The 14,602-nt window shown below is 36.4% G+C and overlaps 1 protein-coding gene and 1 non-coding gene across 2 annotated transcripts in view; both read left to right on the top strand.

Annotated features, from left to right (window-relative positions):
* LOC136176344 (exocyst complex component 1-like) overlaps positions 1-14,320 on the top strand; it is a 39,367-nt gene extending 25,047 nt beyond the window's left edge. Inside the window, 8 exon segments of the mRNA XM_065946512.1 lie at positions 590-666; positions 1,185-1,413; positions 4,955-5,116; positions 7,360-7,497; positions 7,499-7,582; positions 9,988-10,182; positions 12,638-12,725; positions 12,728-14,320. Of these exon segments, the coding sequence (XP_065802584.1) occupies positions 590-666; positions 1,185-1,413; positions 4,955-5,116; positions 7,360-7,497; positions 7,499-7,582; positions 9,988-10,182; positions 12,638-12,725; positions 12,728-12,789 (1,035 nt within the window). The 3' untranslated portion in view covers positions 12,790-14,320.
* On the top strand, positions 5,366-5,438 carry TRNAG-CCC (transfer RNA glycine (anticodon CCC)). Its single transcript has one exon. It is a non-coding gene; the product is annotated as a tRNA-Gly (tRNA).
* Positions 14,321-14,602: the final 282 nt, after the last annotated feature.

Raw genomic sequence — 14,602 nt, 5'->3', positions numbered from 1 at the left:
AGAACTTAAAAACACAATGCAAATCGAGTGGTTTTTTTAAAATTAAGATGATCTTTAAAAGAACTAACATATAAAAACAGTGCTCAAATGACTGAGAAATTAAGTCTTTCAGATGGTTAGGGGATTTGTTCTTGTAGATGGTATTGCTAGTAAATTTGTTAATTTCTGTAAGAACTTCTGACAGCATTTTTTATGCTCAAGTTTTATTAGGATGATTTTAATTTTCAAAATTCTCCCTTGAACATGTCCCTAGATATTTTCAGCTTTTTATTAAATTGTCCCCTCGTTCCTGCACTCCCTCTGAGTCTCCTCTACCTTTCTCTCCCGCCCCACCCCCCCCAAATGTGCTCACAAGCAAACACAGCTTCTCATTCTCAGATAAAATCTGAAAACAAAGCTTCTCCTGAACATTCTGAAGCAACATGTTAAATTATATAATTTCATTGATAATACTACCTTTAAAAATCATTATTTCTCATCATACATTCTCTCCTAAGAATTTTAAGACTGAGCAGGCTATTGCTATATAAACTAAACTCGTCAATTTGTTAGCCTTTTATTATGTAAAATATCTGAATAATTTTTGCAGACTGAAGCAGAGGACACAGATGGAGGAACTTTGTCACGGCAACATAATGCTGGCACACCGCTGCCTGTTTCATCTGAGTATGTGTTTGTTACTATCTGTTGTTTATTGTGGGGAAAAAAGTAAACTTTCAATTGAGCAGGAAGGAATGCTGCCCAGTGAGGAGTCCAGATTACTGTGCATAGCAGACAACACTCAGAGCACCGATCTGTGTGCCCAGTGTGTTACAGAGCTTCTCAATGAAGTAAACTTGGTCCCCTTTATGGCTCTTTGGCTTTTCTTTGCTCTTGTAATCACACAAATGCAGTCAATTTTGATGTTTGCTGGTAGGAAGTATCATTTGAATTGTAGTGTATTTCTCGGAAATCACAAAGCACATTTCAGGACCCAGTTCTACAAAGGACGTTATTTTGAGCGATAAAAATGCAACCTCAAAAAAATATGTTTATGTTGGAAACCACTCTAGAATAATTAACTATTTGGACAGTGTTAGTTGATATATCAAATTTTAGTCATTTGTGTATACCGAGTGGATTAAAGTTAAAGGTGAATACACCTGAAGCTTGTACTAACTATTCTGTTTTGTATTTCTGAACAGGAAAGACATGATCCGCCAAATGATGATTAAAATATTTCGCTGCATTGAGCCAGAACTGAACAACTTGATTGCATTAGGAGACAAAATCGATAGCTTTAACTCCCTTTACATGCTAGTCAAAATGAGTCGCCATGTGTGGACTGCACAGAACGTGGACCCCGCTTCTTTTCTGAGCACTACACTGGGAAATGATTTGGTGACTGTCAAAAGGAACTTTGACAAATGTATTGTAAGTTGGGTATTTTTTTTTTTTCAGTAACTTAGAACTCTTAACCATTGCAGAGTATCTGTGTGTGTGTGTGTGTGTTTCAAAGACTTCCGGCTTCCCACCAGGGGACCTACTGTTCCTATCCCCACGCCTTGCAGCAGGGTATTGGCTGCAGTGTCCAGGAGCAGGCTAGTGCCAAGTTGTGTCCCATCTACACTGTGAACCATGGCCAGTCCTGGAGTGGCTGACACAGAGGCAGCAACGATTACACCCGAGATCCACTAAGTAACTGAAATCCCAGGTGACCAATTAGTGACCATAGATTTAATGAAGCAACTGAAACTTGAATTTATTGTTTTTCTTCTTTTAATATATCACAATAGGATAATTAATATTTGGGTTATTTTAATTGATTAAAGTATTTTTTTCAGTTTAATAGCTTTAATCATATTGCTTTAAGAATAAATTGTTCTTATGACAACTTTTGGTAGTTATCATTTTTCTCCTTCTAATAGGGAAAAAAATGATTAACTTTATTTTTTCTGTTAGGTTTTGGTAAGCTCATAGATATGAACAGGATTGGGCCAGGTTCTAAAAAGAGTTTCATTTTATGAATATATTTAGTATTAATATGTAAAAATAGGTATTTATCATCTGAATTATTCTACTATGTAACCTCTAAGTTAAATCCAGTGCTTGAATAGCCATAGAATAATGAGTGAGTGAAAGTCACTCAGTCATGTTTGAGTCTTTGTGACCCCATGGTCTGTAGTTTGCCAGACTCCTCTGTCCATGGAATTATCCAGGCAAGAACACTGGAGTGGGTAGCCATTCCCTCCAGGGGATCTTCCCAACCCAGGGATCGAACCCAGGTCTCTCGCTTTGCAGGCAGATTCTTTACCGGCTGAGCCACCAGGGAAGCCCATAGAATAATGAGAGAATAATCAAAATATTAAGGGTAATTAAAATCCACTTCATCTTTTATACTTTTTAAAAATAATACTTACTGATTTCTGAAAGTTTAAAAGCCATCCGTAGAAACGTAAATGTCACCTCAACAGACTTGTTAACCCTCCTTCCCCACCAAATGATTGCACTGGCATTTGAAATATTATGAAATTTGGCCACTTATCCTCTTCCCTGCCCAGCTCTCTTCAGAAGTGATGATAAACCTGTAAGGTCTGATTGTAAGCTGATGCCAAAAAGAAAATAAAGAATTACTAAAGTCTAAGATAATGAGTCCCATGTGACATAGAATAAGAATAGCTAGAACATTAACCATGAGAACACTGTATGTTTTTAGAATATGAAGATTTTCTTGCTCTTATCAGTGAATAAAACTAGTATATAAAACTTTAATATAATACCTCTCAATCCAGTTGAATGTAATTGTTAGAAGTGTAAGATATAATAGTGTCAGGGAGATGTAGACATGGGTTCAAATGAAGTGCTTAGCACATTGCCTGGTACAGAATAAGAGCTTGTAACTAATTGCTTGTAATGGTGGTGATGATGATGATGATGATGATGATGATGATGATGATGATGACAGTAATGAAAGTGAAAGTAAAGTCGCTTAGTCATGACCGACTCTTTGCGACCCCATGGACTGTAGCCTACCGTGTTCCTCTGTCCATGGGATTTTCCAGGCAAGAGTACTGGACTGGGTTGCCATTTCCTTCTCCAGGGGATCATCCCGACCCAGGGATCGAACCCAGGTTTCCCACATTGTAGGCAGATGCTTTATCATCTGAGTCACCAGGGAACAATAGTGGTAATTAGTAATAGTTTGCTGAAGAATGTTCGTGTTCCTCTCAAAACTGGGAAGTGAAGAAATTTAGTAAAATTAACCTAGACAAAGGTATAAAGTCATGTTTTTTCCTAAATTGCATGTATTTCTAAAAGATGGACCTTTTGTCACTAAAGGGAAAAGGATGGTTCCTTCTGTTGGTTATCATCAATCTGTTTCTTAATTTAAATCAAGTCTTTTCACAGTGTCGTCAGTTGTGTGTGCTCAGTAAGTGTTACATGTTTTTGGTACTTGGGACAAGATCTGGACCTAAAGCATACCTTGAAAAAGTAGTGAATGGTTCTCTGTGTATTGAGCCAAAGAATGAATGTCAGGCAACTGCAGAAAGTGGAATAGATGGTATCTGAGTTTAGTACTTTCATCTGGTGGCCAAGCCCAAAGTGTTCTTCAAGGAACAGGGCTAAAAAGATTAGCCTGCCAAGAACTGGGGATAAAATTAGAAACATATCAAGCACTACCAAGCTGGACACTGCACTCCAGTACATTTCTTACCTGCATTTACTTTGCTTTTCAGGATTCCTCACACTACAGTGATATGGTTTTGTACCCTTTAACCTTTGAAAATGGTATGATCTGGGTGTCTCTGCCTCATTGTATATTCTTGCCTTCTTTGTCATAGATTAATTAACCATATAAGGATGGGTTTATTCCTGGGCACTCTGTTCTGTTAATGTACATGTCTGTTTTTGTACCAGTACCATATTGTTTGATGACTGTAACTTTGTAGTATAGTTTGAAATCAGGGAGCATAATACCTCTGATTTTGTTCTTCTTTCTTGAGCTTGCTTTGGCATTACGATCTTTTGTGTTTCCATACAGGTTTTAGAATTATTTGTCCAATTTGGATTCCTTTTATTTATTTTTCCTGTCTGATTGCTATGTCTAGGACTTCCAATACCATACTGAACAAAAGAACGGTTACTTTTCTAATCTCTACATGTCATATGGTTTTCAGGTTATACCCCCAGAATCTCAGCACAGTGAAATTTTAGGTAGGAGTTGAAAATGATTCAACACTTTGGCAGTGTACTTCTTACTGGGAATAGAACTAGATCCCCTGGAAGTATACAGAATCATAATTGATTATTTTGAACCAAAGTGTCTATATTCTGTCTATATGTCTATTTGTTACTTTGTATCCATCTTACACAAGTACTTTGCTATACTGATTTAGAGTGAATGACTAATAGGTACATGGAAAACTATATAATGCAAATCCACAGTAGAAGTACCTGTTCTCCTCTGTGCTCATACCCCCAAAACATAGAACTTCTCTATCCAAACAAATTTTAGGCTGATGTGATTTGGAAATGGTTGTGGTTCTCAACATGACTATATAGACACCAACCAGAAATAATCTTGAGAGATCCTGTGTGTGCTCTGGTATCTGCTCTGCCCCAAAGTGGGCAATCATTATATACTTACCTTTTATAAATGATAGAAGTGTTCTTTGGTTGTTTTTACTTGAAACAAAGACCTGAGGTTCACAAGCTTTGAGTGCATTTTGTTTTGAATAATTTGGATTTTTTTCCTTGATTTTAGTTTCTTAAATAATATATATGTACTTTTTAATCTCTAGAAATAAGTTCTTCGTAGTTATCCATATTGTGTTAATCTTTGATTAGTAAATGTCCAAAATGTTCTAGGTATTAAATTACATCATGCCTTTGTGGTATATATATTTACTTTTAATTGTATGTTTTTTCTAAGTTGCTTAGCTATTTTTCTCCCTTGCTTTCTGCCTAACTTTAGAGTAACCAAATAAGGCAAATGGAAGAAGTAAAGATCTCAAAGAAGAATAAAGTAGGAATTCTCCCGTTTGTTGCTGAATTTGAAGAATTTGCTGGACTCGCAGAATCAATCTTTAAAAATGCTGAGCGTCGTGGAGATCTAGATAAAGCATATACTAAACTTATCTAGCTAAAGCATATACTAAACTTATCAGTATAAAGCATATACTACTTATCACATTGCAGGTGTAACTTTTGTTACATTATGAAGAAGTTTTTGGTGGTGGTTTTCCTTATTTCTGGTGTTTTTGGTCGGTTGTTTTCATTATTTCTGATTAAGTTAGAAGTTGGGAGACAGATGTGTTCATTATTTTCCATAGTCTATAGTCTTTTTTAAGTTTTCTGAAATTAAAGATTTCTTAAATTTGGGACTTCTCTGGTGGTCCAGTGGCTAAGACTCCACACTCCCAATGTGGAGAACCTGGGTTCAATCCCTGGTCAGGGAACTAGATCCCACATGCAGCAGTGAAGACCTGGCACAAGTAAATAAAAAAATATATATATTAAAAATAATAATAATAATAAAGATTTCTTAAATTTGAAAAACAGTGTGTAAAACCCTTTTGTATTTACCAGGAACTACTTATATTTTAGGGTTCATATGGGCTATCAGTATGCAAAGTTGAAATTCATTTTTTAAACACAAAAATGACCTTGTGGATTGCATTCACATTTTAGCAAGAGTCTTCTTGAGCTGATCAACAGTGATGTCTGTATGTGTGTGTGCCTAGTCGCTTAGTCATGTCCGACTCTTTGCAACACCATGGACTGTAGCCCACCAGGCTCCTCTGTCCATGGGATTCTCCAGGCAAGAATACTGGCACGGGTTGCCGTGCAATCAGCCAGGGGATCTTCCCAACCCCAGAATCAAACCCAGGCCTCCCACATTGCAGGTGGTTTCTTTACCATCTGAGCCACCAGGGAAGGTCAAGAATACTGCAGTGGGTAGCCTATCCCTTCTCCAGGGGATCTTCCCGAGCCAGTTACTGAATCTGGGTTTCCTGCATTGCAGGCCGATTCTTTACCAGCTGAGCTACCAGGGAAGCCCAAATTAATGCTAAAATAGTGTAATTCATCATCTTCCTATGTCAGATCACACAGTTAAGTTACAGAAACAGTGTGGATGTGTTTAATTTGAAATAAATGATCTGACTGCATCAATTCAGGAATTTTTAAAACTAAAAAAAATGACAAAAGTAGAATTATCTCAACAGTTACAGATAATACATTTTTGGTGGAAACAGGTTTAGGGGAAAGATGATAAATTACATGATTGAATGTTTATATGGTTGATATTTCTTTTAAAATTCAAAGTAGCTTTGCTTTGTCTGATTGTAAAGTAGTATATGCTCATTACATACCCCCCAAAATCAGCAAACTGACTTTAAAAATCAAGAAGAAACTAAAGGTAATTTGTAATCTCATCATACAAAGGTTAACATTTAATTTTTACCTGTGTGAACTTTTCAGTATATCTCTCTCCCTGACATATATGCACATGTTGTGTGTTCTGTAATTTGAAATGTTTCTCACACCTTACACCCTGTTTGGAACCTGCTAGACTCTGTGATTCTAGTGTCTGTCCTTGTCTCCTGATACAGATAACCGTAGTCACTTCTGATGATTACATAGAGTTCCATCTGTCATTGTTTACTTAGCAGATCTTCTGTTAACAGGCATTTGGTTTGTTTCCAGTTTTCTGTATATTTCTGTATATTGTCCAATAATTTCCCTAGGATCAGTTATTAGAAATAATTCCTGGGTCAGAAGTTTTGTGTCTGTTGAGTTTCTGCCAAATAACCACACAGAAAGATTATACCTGTTTGGTCCTTTGAGCGTTTGGTGAAAGTTTCTGTCACATCTGCCTCGAGACCCAGTATTTCTCAGTATTATCAGTCTTGTTATCCTTTGTTAACCTAGAAGGATATAAATCAGTTTTGCTTATGGTATGTTTTACTGTGTAAGAGCTTCCAAATTATATGTTAAGTTTATTCGTCTTTCTCTTTATGACTTCTCAGTTTTGGGCCATTCTTAGAAAGTTCATACTACCACAGAATTATTTCTTTAATTAGGTTTATTTTTCTTAGTACTTACAATTGCATTCATTTATTTGCCTTTGACATTTTAAGCACTTGAACAATTTAGGATTTGGTTGGCTAAAAGATGTGAAATAGGAATCCAAATTTAGCCATATATATATATAACTGTTTTAGAATGATTTTTTATTTAGGTTTAGGTCGATCCTTCAATACAGTATGTTTTATTTGATTAAGTCCAGAAATGTGCTTACTTCTTAAAGTTATAAATGAAAAAAATCATGTAATTTTTCCATAGCTAAATGTGGTCATATTCATAGGTCATCGTTACATTTTTTCCATTTTTGTTTTAGTGGAGAAAGTAGCAAACGAAAGCCAGAAGACCCCCAGGAATGTCCTCATGATGGAAAACTTCCACCATATTTTTGCAACACTTTCTCGTTTGAAAATCTCATGTCTAGAAGCTGATAAAAAAAGAAGCCAAACAAAAATACACAGATCACCTTCAGTCTTATGTCATATACTCTTTAGGACAACCTCTTGAAAAGCTAAATGTAAGCATATTTTCATTCAGTATATTTTTCTTGGTTTTGAACCTGTGTTTAGATGTGAGTAACACAACAGACATTTAAATTTGCTCATTCACTGGTGCAGGAGGATAAGGAAGGATGGACTGAGATATTGAAGCTGCTCAGACACTGCTAGATGTTTTATATACATTATTTCTTTTAATTCTTGTAAACGATGATGTGGGGTAAGATAGCATTATCCTTGTTTTACAAATGAAGAAACTGGAAGTAAATAAAAAGTTATAGTAATTGACAGGTAGCAAAGCAGGGGGATTAACCATAGATTTAGCCTTTTCCATTATACCAGTCTTCCATTTCTTATCTCGTAAATGGCTAACCTTTATCCCTAGCTCAGATGAAGATTTTGAAAATTCTATCAAGATAAAAAGAAAATAAAAATTTGTTTTATTCATTGCCTTTTCTTTATCCTTCCTTTCTTGACCAATTGTCATTCCCCAGAGCAAATCTGATCTTTAAACATGAGAAATGGTAGTTTTAGAGAACTTTGCAACATAGTAGAAGCTTAAATGGACCCTTCTAACAAATTAGGCCCACAGTGTGATTAGTCATCTATGTTTTGAAGTTAGAGTCAAATAAAAATTGTCTATCTGTTGTCAGCAATTCAAACGCAGAACCAGTGCCTTGTAAACTGAAGAACAGGCAGATGTTCCTTTAGGGTAAAGGGTCTGTCTCAGACCTAAAGCCTGCATGATGCGTAACTGCAACATAAAGGAACTTCCTTTGAAATCAAATTTAGAGCAGAAACATTGATAAATCCTTTATTATGTAACATTGTTAGAGAAGCTCTAGCCAATGCAGTAAGACCGAAACATAAAGATATATGGAAAGAGAATCGTACTGGAGTGGACTGCCGCTTCCTTCTCCAGGGAATCCTACCACCCAGGGGTCAGATCCGGGCCTCTTGTGTCTCCTGCTGGCAGGCGGAGTCTGTGACTGCGCCACCCGGGAGGCCCTCGGACTTACAGTCACCTGTGTGTGACCTGTGGGGGTTGTCTCATCTGGTGAAGGAAAGTAGGTTGTTTAACCTAGTCAAGGTATATATACATCAAAAAACAATTTGTTTCCTATATGTTATAATAACCAATTAAAAATCTGTGTAGAAAAATAAATACATTAATTAAAATCTGTGTAGAAAAAAATTTTAAATATCTGGAACAGATTTGTCTAGAAAATTATTATTAAAAATGTAATAATTTAATGAAGAATAAATAAATAATTGCTAAGAAAATTTTAGAGAATAGTAGAGAGGGGATTTGACTTGTCAGTATTAAATCATGTTGTGCTCAAGTAAAGACTTGCCAATATACATGTTAAAAAACCAATTACACTTTAAAGGCAACCTGAGAAGAATATTTATAACAGCACAACAGTCAGTATGCTAAATATAAAAGATCTTTTTAAAATCAATCAGGAAAGCACTAGGATCCCCATATATAAATGGGTATGGGTTCTGAATGTACTTACTGAGCATATGAAAAGCAGATAAACTTCATTTCTAGCTGAACAGTATTGAAATACAATGACAAATAAACCTTTCTTACCTTTTTTTTTGGCTACACCACTTGGCATGTGGGATCTTAGTTCCCCATCCCCGTCCATCCACCGGGGATCCAATCCATGCCGTCTGCATTGGCAGGGCAGAGTCTTAACCACTGGACTGCCAGGAAAGTCCCCCTTTTTCACTTTTCAAAATGACAAAGATTTTTCTTTAGTTATGATAATGCTGATGATAGTATGATAAGATTAAATAGTGTCATATACTGCTGACAGAAATATAAAGTAACTGAACTTTTCTGGGAAGCAATTTGTGTATATGAAGAGTCTTCAGAATGCTTAACAATTACACTCCTCAACTGAGGAATTATAGTCCTAGAAATTTATGCTGGACAGTCATCAAAAATGTGGGTAAATACCTATGTATGAAAGTTATTTATAACTGTATTTATAATAGATTTTGTTTTTGATGAGTAGATTTTGCCAACTTCAAGAGAAAAAGTAAAAAATATTAAATACTTAATACTGAAGGAATGAATAAACATAGTATAGTCATTGGACGGAACATGATGCAGCCATTAAAATTTATACTTTGGGAAAAACATAAAATATTAAATGAAAAATATAGCATACAAAATTAATCTCATTTTCATACTCACACATCAAAAGACTAGAGGGAATTCTAGTCTTTTGACAGTGCTTATCTCTGAGTAGTGTGATAATAGCTGATTATTATTTTATCCTTTATATTTTCACACACTGTCTGATTTTTACACAGTGGATATATACTCTTTTATAATCAGATTTTTTTTTTTTTTAATTTAAGTGGTAGTGAGAGCCGTTCTTAGCCGTTGTTTCTTTTCATTTCCTTGAAGCATTTCTTTGAAGGTGTGGAAGCTCGGGTGGCACAGGGTATAAGAGAGGAGGAAGTGAGCTATCAACTTGCGTTTAACAAGCAAGAACTCCGAAAAGTTAGGAAAGAGTATCCTGGAAAAGAAGTGAAAAAAGGTCTCGATAACCTCTACGAGAAGGTTGATAAACGTTTATGTGAAGAGGAGAACTTACTTCAGGTATGCTTTAGTTCTCTTAACCTACCTAGATTGCACATCCTTATATATATCTATTTTCCCCTAAATATTCCTCTAGAAATGCTATACATTTTCTAATTTTAGTGCAGGAGGAAAGCGCCATATAAAATGCAGACAAGATTAGTAAATTGTGAGGAAAAAAGGAATATTTATACAAGTTTATATGGCTCTCTCTTGTATTTTATCTTTCTGTGGTATCATTTTGAGACATTAAGTTGTTTTGCTTTTGTTTGGGGATGGGTTTTTCATGACTTTCTGTGTTTTGTTTTAGTTTGGAAGGTAGTAAGGGAATGGAATGTGGAGTGATTGTGAGCATGGGAGCCTGGATATGGGTTCATAATCTGCCTCCAGGTAAAACTGCCTGGTTTGGAGCAAGTTAGTTCACCTCTCTGAGCCTCAGTTTCCTTATTTGAAAAGCAGAAATAATACCTGTACTCTCTAGGTGGGCGGTAATATTATTGCCATTGCCATTTTATACATGTGAAAATCAGAGCTTAGAGAGGTAGAGTAATGTGACCATGATCTCATAGCTAATGTATGATAGAGTCAGGTTTAAACCTCAGTTAGAGATGAGTAAGAATTACTCTTGATTTTAGCATCATGGAAGGCTTCATGAAGGAAAGCATTTATGTTAGTCTCTGGAAGTCAGATACTAACTTAACAGATAAAATAGAAGTGGCATTCCCAGTGGAAGAAATACTGTGAGCTAAAAGATGAGAAGCAAAAAGTGTAAGTAAAGCTGTTTAGTAAAATAGTCTTAAGCTGACTATTAGGAATTTAAGATTTGTGACATTTAGGATTTACAAGGAAAAATCCTAGAAGAAGGCACTCTTTGAACTGGCAGATAGAAGTGGTGTTCGTTCATAGTACCCACCCTCACCAGGTTGTCATGAGATTTAAATAGAATAATACATACATAAAGCACTTTGCACTGTGCTGATGTGAAATAAGTGGAGTAAGTGTAGCCTATTGACAGTACTACTGTGTCAGTGTGTGTGTCAGATTCTGTCTTGATAGTTGTCTAAAATTTATCTTCTTGTGGGACTGTTCATTTGTTTACTTTTTCTTGACTGAAGTATAGTTGATTTACAGTGTTGTATTGATTTCTGCTTATATCTGTCATTAATTTAGTTTCCACTTCTAGATTATAGATCCCTTTGATTGCTCATGATTAGTCTGACTCATCTTAGTGTCCTCCATGTCATCAAGAAGTGTTTTGCATCCTTAATTTTAGATAAATTAAACTTTCATCTGCTGTGAAGTTTCATTTAATCCTTAGTCTTATTTCATGCATAGTAGTGCATAGCCACATCTGTGTTGGATATTGGAACAGATACAATAACAGCTGAAATGTAATAAACATTACTGTGTCAAACACTGTTCTGAGCACTTTACATACATTCACTCATTTAATCTCATTTGAACCTGTGAGGAAGGTATTATTATCACGACCCAGTTTACAGATAAGGAGGGCCTTGAGGCACAGAAGAGTGGTGTAACATACTCAAGGTCACTCGAGGAGTTATGAATCTTCCTTCAGGATGTACATTCTTAACTGTTGTTGTTCAGTCGTTCAGACGTGACTCTGTGACCCTATGGACTGCAGCACACCAGGCTTCCCTGTCCTTCACTCTCTCCCAGTTCAGTTCCGTCGCTCAGTCGTGTCCGACTCTTTGCGACCCCATGGACTGCCCAGAGTTTGCTCAAATTCATGTCCATTGAGTCGATGATGTTACCTAACCATCTCATCCTCTGCCACCTTCTTCTCTTCCCACCTTCAATCTTTCCCAGCATCAGGGTCTTTTCCAGTGAGTCGCCTCTTCACATCAAGTGTCCAAAATATTGGAGCTTTAACTTCAGCATCAATCCTTCCAATGAATATTCAGGGTTGATTTCCTTTAGGACTGACTGGTTGGATCTCCTTGCAGTCCAAGGGACTCAAGAATCTTCCCCAGCACAGTTCGAAAGCATCAGTTTTTTGGCACTCAGCCCTCTTTATGGTCCAAGTCTCACATCTCTACATGACTACTGGAAAAACCATAGTTTTGACTCTACAGACCTTTGTCAGCAAAGTGAAGTTTTTGCTATTTAATATGTTGTCTAGGTTTGTCATAGCTTTTCTTCCAAGGAGCAAGCATCTTTTAATTTCATGGCTGCAGTCACCATCCACAGTGATTAACTATTATGCTATCCTGCTGCTAAGTCACTTCAGTCCTGTCCGACCCTGTGCGACCCCATAGACGGCGGCCCACCAGGCTCCCCCGTCCCTGGGATTCTCAAAGCAAGAACACTGGAGTGGGTTGCCATTGCCTTCTCCAATGTGTGAAAGTGAATTATGCTATCCTAAATGCTTAGAATATGTCTTGACAGTATTTCTACATTCTTGTTATGTATTGTTTCCTCTTGCAGTTTAGCGACTCTCATTTTCATTTTGTAGGTGGTGTGGCACTCCATGCAGGATGAATTCATTCGCCAGTACAAGCATTTTGAAGGTTTGATAGCTCGCTGTTATCCTGGATCTGGTGTTACATGGAATTCACTATTCAGGACATTCTGGACTATTGCTCCAGCATTGCACAGTCCCACTAAACCGTATAAAAGAAGAAAAGATAAATGAAATGAAACACTCTGAGTACACCAGACACTATTCAAAAATACCAAGCAACCATTTTGAGAACTCCGACTTGAAATTTTACGTATTACTTAATGTCAGATAATTGGGTAATGTGTGCATGCTCAGTTGTGTCTGACTCTTTGCAACCCCATGGACTGTAGCCCACCAGGTTCCTCTGTCCATGGAATTTTCCACGCAAGAATACTGGAGTGGGTTGCCGTTTTCTTCTCCAAAATGGATAATACCATACCACATGCATTCAAGAGCAAAACTACCAACCAGTGTGGCAGTTTTATTCGCCCAGTAGGTTGTGTACTAACTTAAAGCATTTATCTCATCATAAATGCCTTTATCATTTTTCTACGACTGAACAGGAAATTTTCCTTTATTGTCTCGCTTCTTGTATTTGAGAATGGTTATCCTATATGTAATTCGTTGAGAGTTCTTCAGCTTTCAGTAATTCAGTATTGGTTACAAATCATGTAATTACTAAAATACTGTATCGAATTTTTCCTTCTGAATAACTATTGTGTATATGGATAAGGCTCTTGTGAAGATCAGTTGTAAACTTGAATTTTGAGGATCATGTGATTCTGTGTAACAGTCTGAAATACATTTTCCAAAAAGTTGAAATGTGGTAATATTATTCTTAAATTTATCATGTGCTGTCATTTGTATGAAAGCAAGTCCTTATAAAATCAATATAGAAGAATTATTGCATGTCATTTATCATAAAACATAGTCAGTCAGTGGTACTCAGTGAGGACTGAATCACTGCCATAAAGAGACTCGTGTCCTTAATGCATAAACACAAAGACCCTGTCAGTGCAGCGGCTTCACTTTTTTGACATTTATTTTACTTTTGGTTACGTCAGGATCCTCACTGCAGCCTGTGGGCTTCTCTCTAGTTGTGGCGCTCAGGCTCAGGTCCCATGGCCTATGGGATCCCAGTTCCTGGGCTAGGGATCAGCCCGCATTCCCTGCATTGGAAGGCGGATTCTTAGCCACTAGGCTGCTAGGAAAGTCCCTCTACAGTTTTAATAGCAAAAAATTGCAAATAATCCAACTTTCCATTAGTAGTAGATGGATAAATTCAGGTGTATTCAGTATTTGCCAACAGAGTAGTGAGAATTAGTGAATTTTATCTACAAAAAATACTGCAGATGAATACCAGGAAAATAATGTCAGGTTTAAAAAAAAAAAAGTCACAGAATATATATCATATGATTCTATTAATATAAAAGTTCAAAATAAACAGTATTTAGAGTTACAAGTGTGGTATAACTGAGAAAAAGCAAGGAAATGATCATAAAATTCTAGAGTGATTAGGGAGCAGGAAGGGAAGATTATGGTATCTAGCAGGGGCAGGATTTTAAAGGTATGTTATGTTACTTAAACTGGGCAGTGGCTACATGGATTTCATTGTACTATGATACTTGATACCTTACACATACCTTATAAATCTTATTTTATATTAGCTCAACGTTTAATTTAAAAACAAAATCAAACTCATATGTGTGTGTATATTCTTTATTGACATAGGAAAAAACCTTAACATTTGTAGATGATCTGGAGACAAAGAAGATCCAAGGTTGGTTGGATTGCTCGAGGTTCAAGCCAAGTATTTTCAGAGCTGATATTCCACACAACAGTGACCTCCCTCTCCAGAATGTTACAGATATAAATATATTTAAAGATCTAAAGACCAAACACTGTCTAATGTTTCTGTTAACAGACCAAGGTTAATTTTACCTGAGGTGGTATGGCTCTTATTTAAAGAAAAGGCAG

This window comes from Muntiacus reevesi, chromosome 10, assembly GCF_963930625.1.
Source record: "Muntiacus reevesi chromosome 10, mMunRee1.1, whole genome shotgun sequence".
Classification (NCBI taxonomy): Eukaryota; Metazoa; Chordata; class Mammalia; order Artiodactyla; family Cervidae; genus Muntiacus; species Muntiacus reevesi.
The sequence above is the reverse complement of the archived record's forward strand: the minus strand, read 5'-3'. Positions and strand labels throughout refer to the sequence as shown.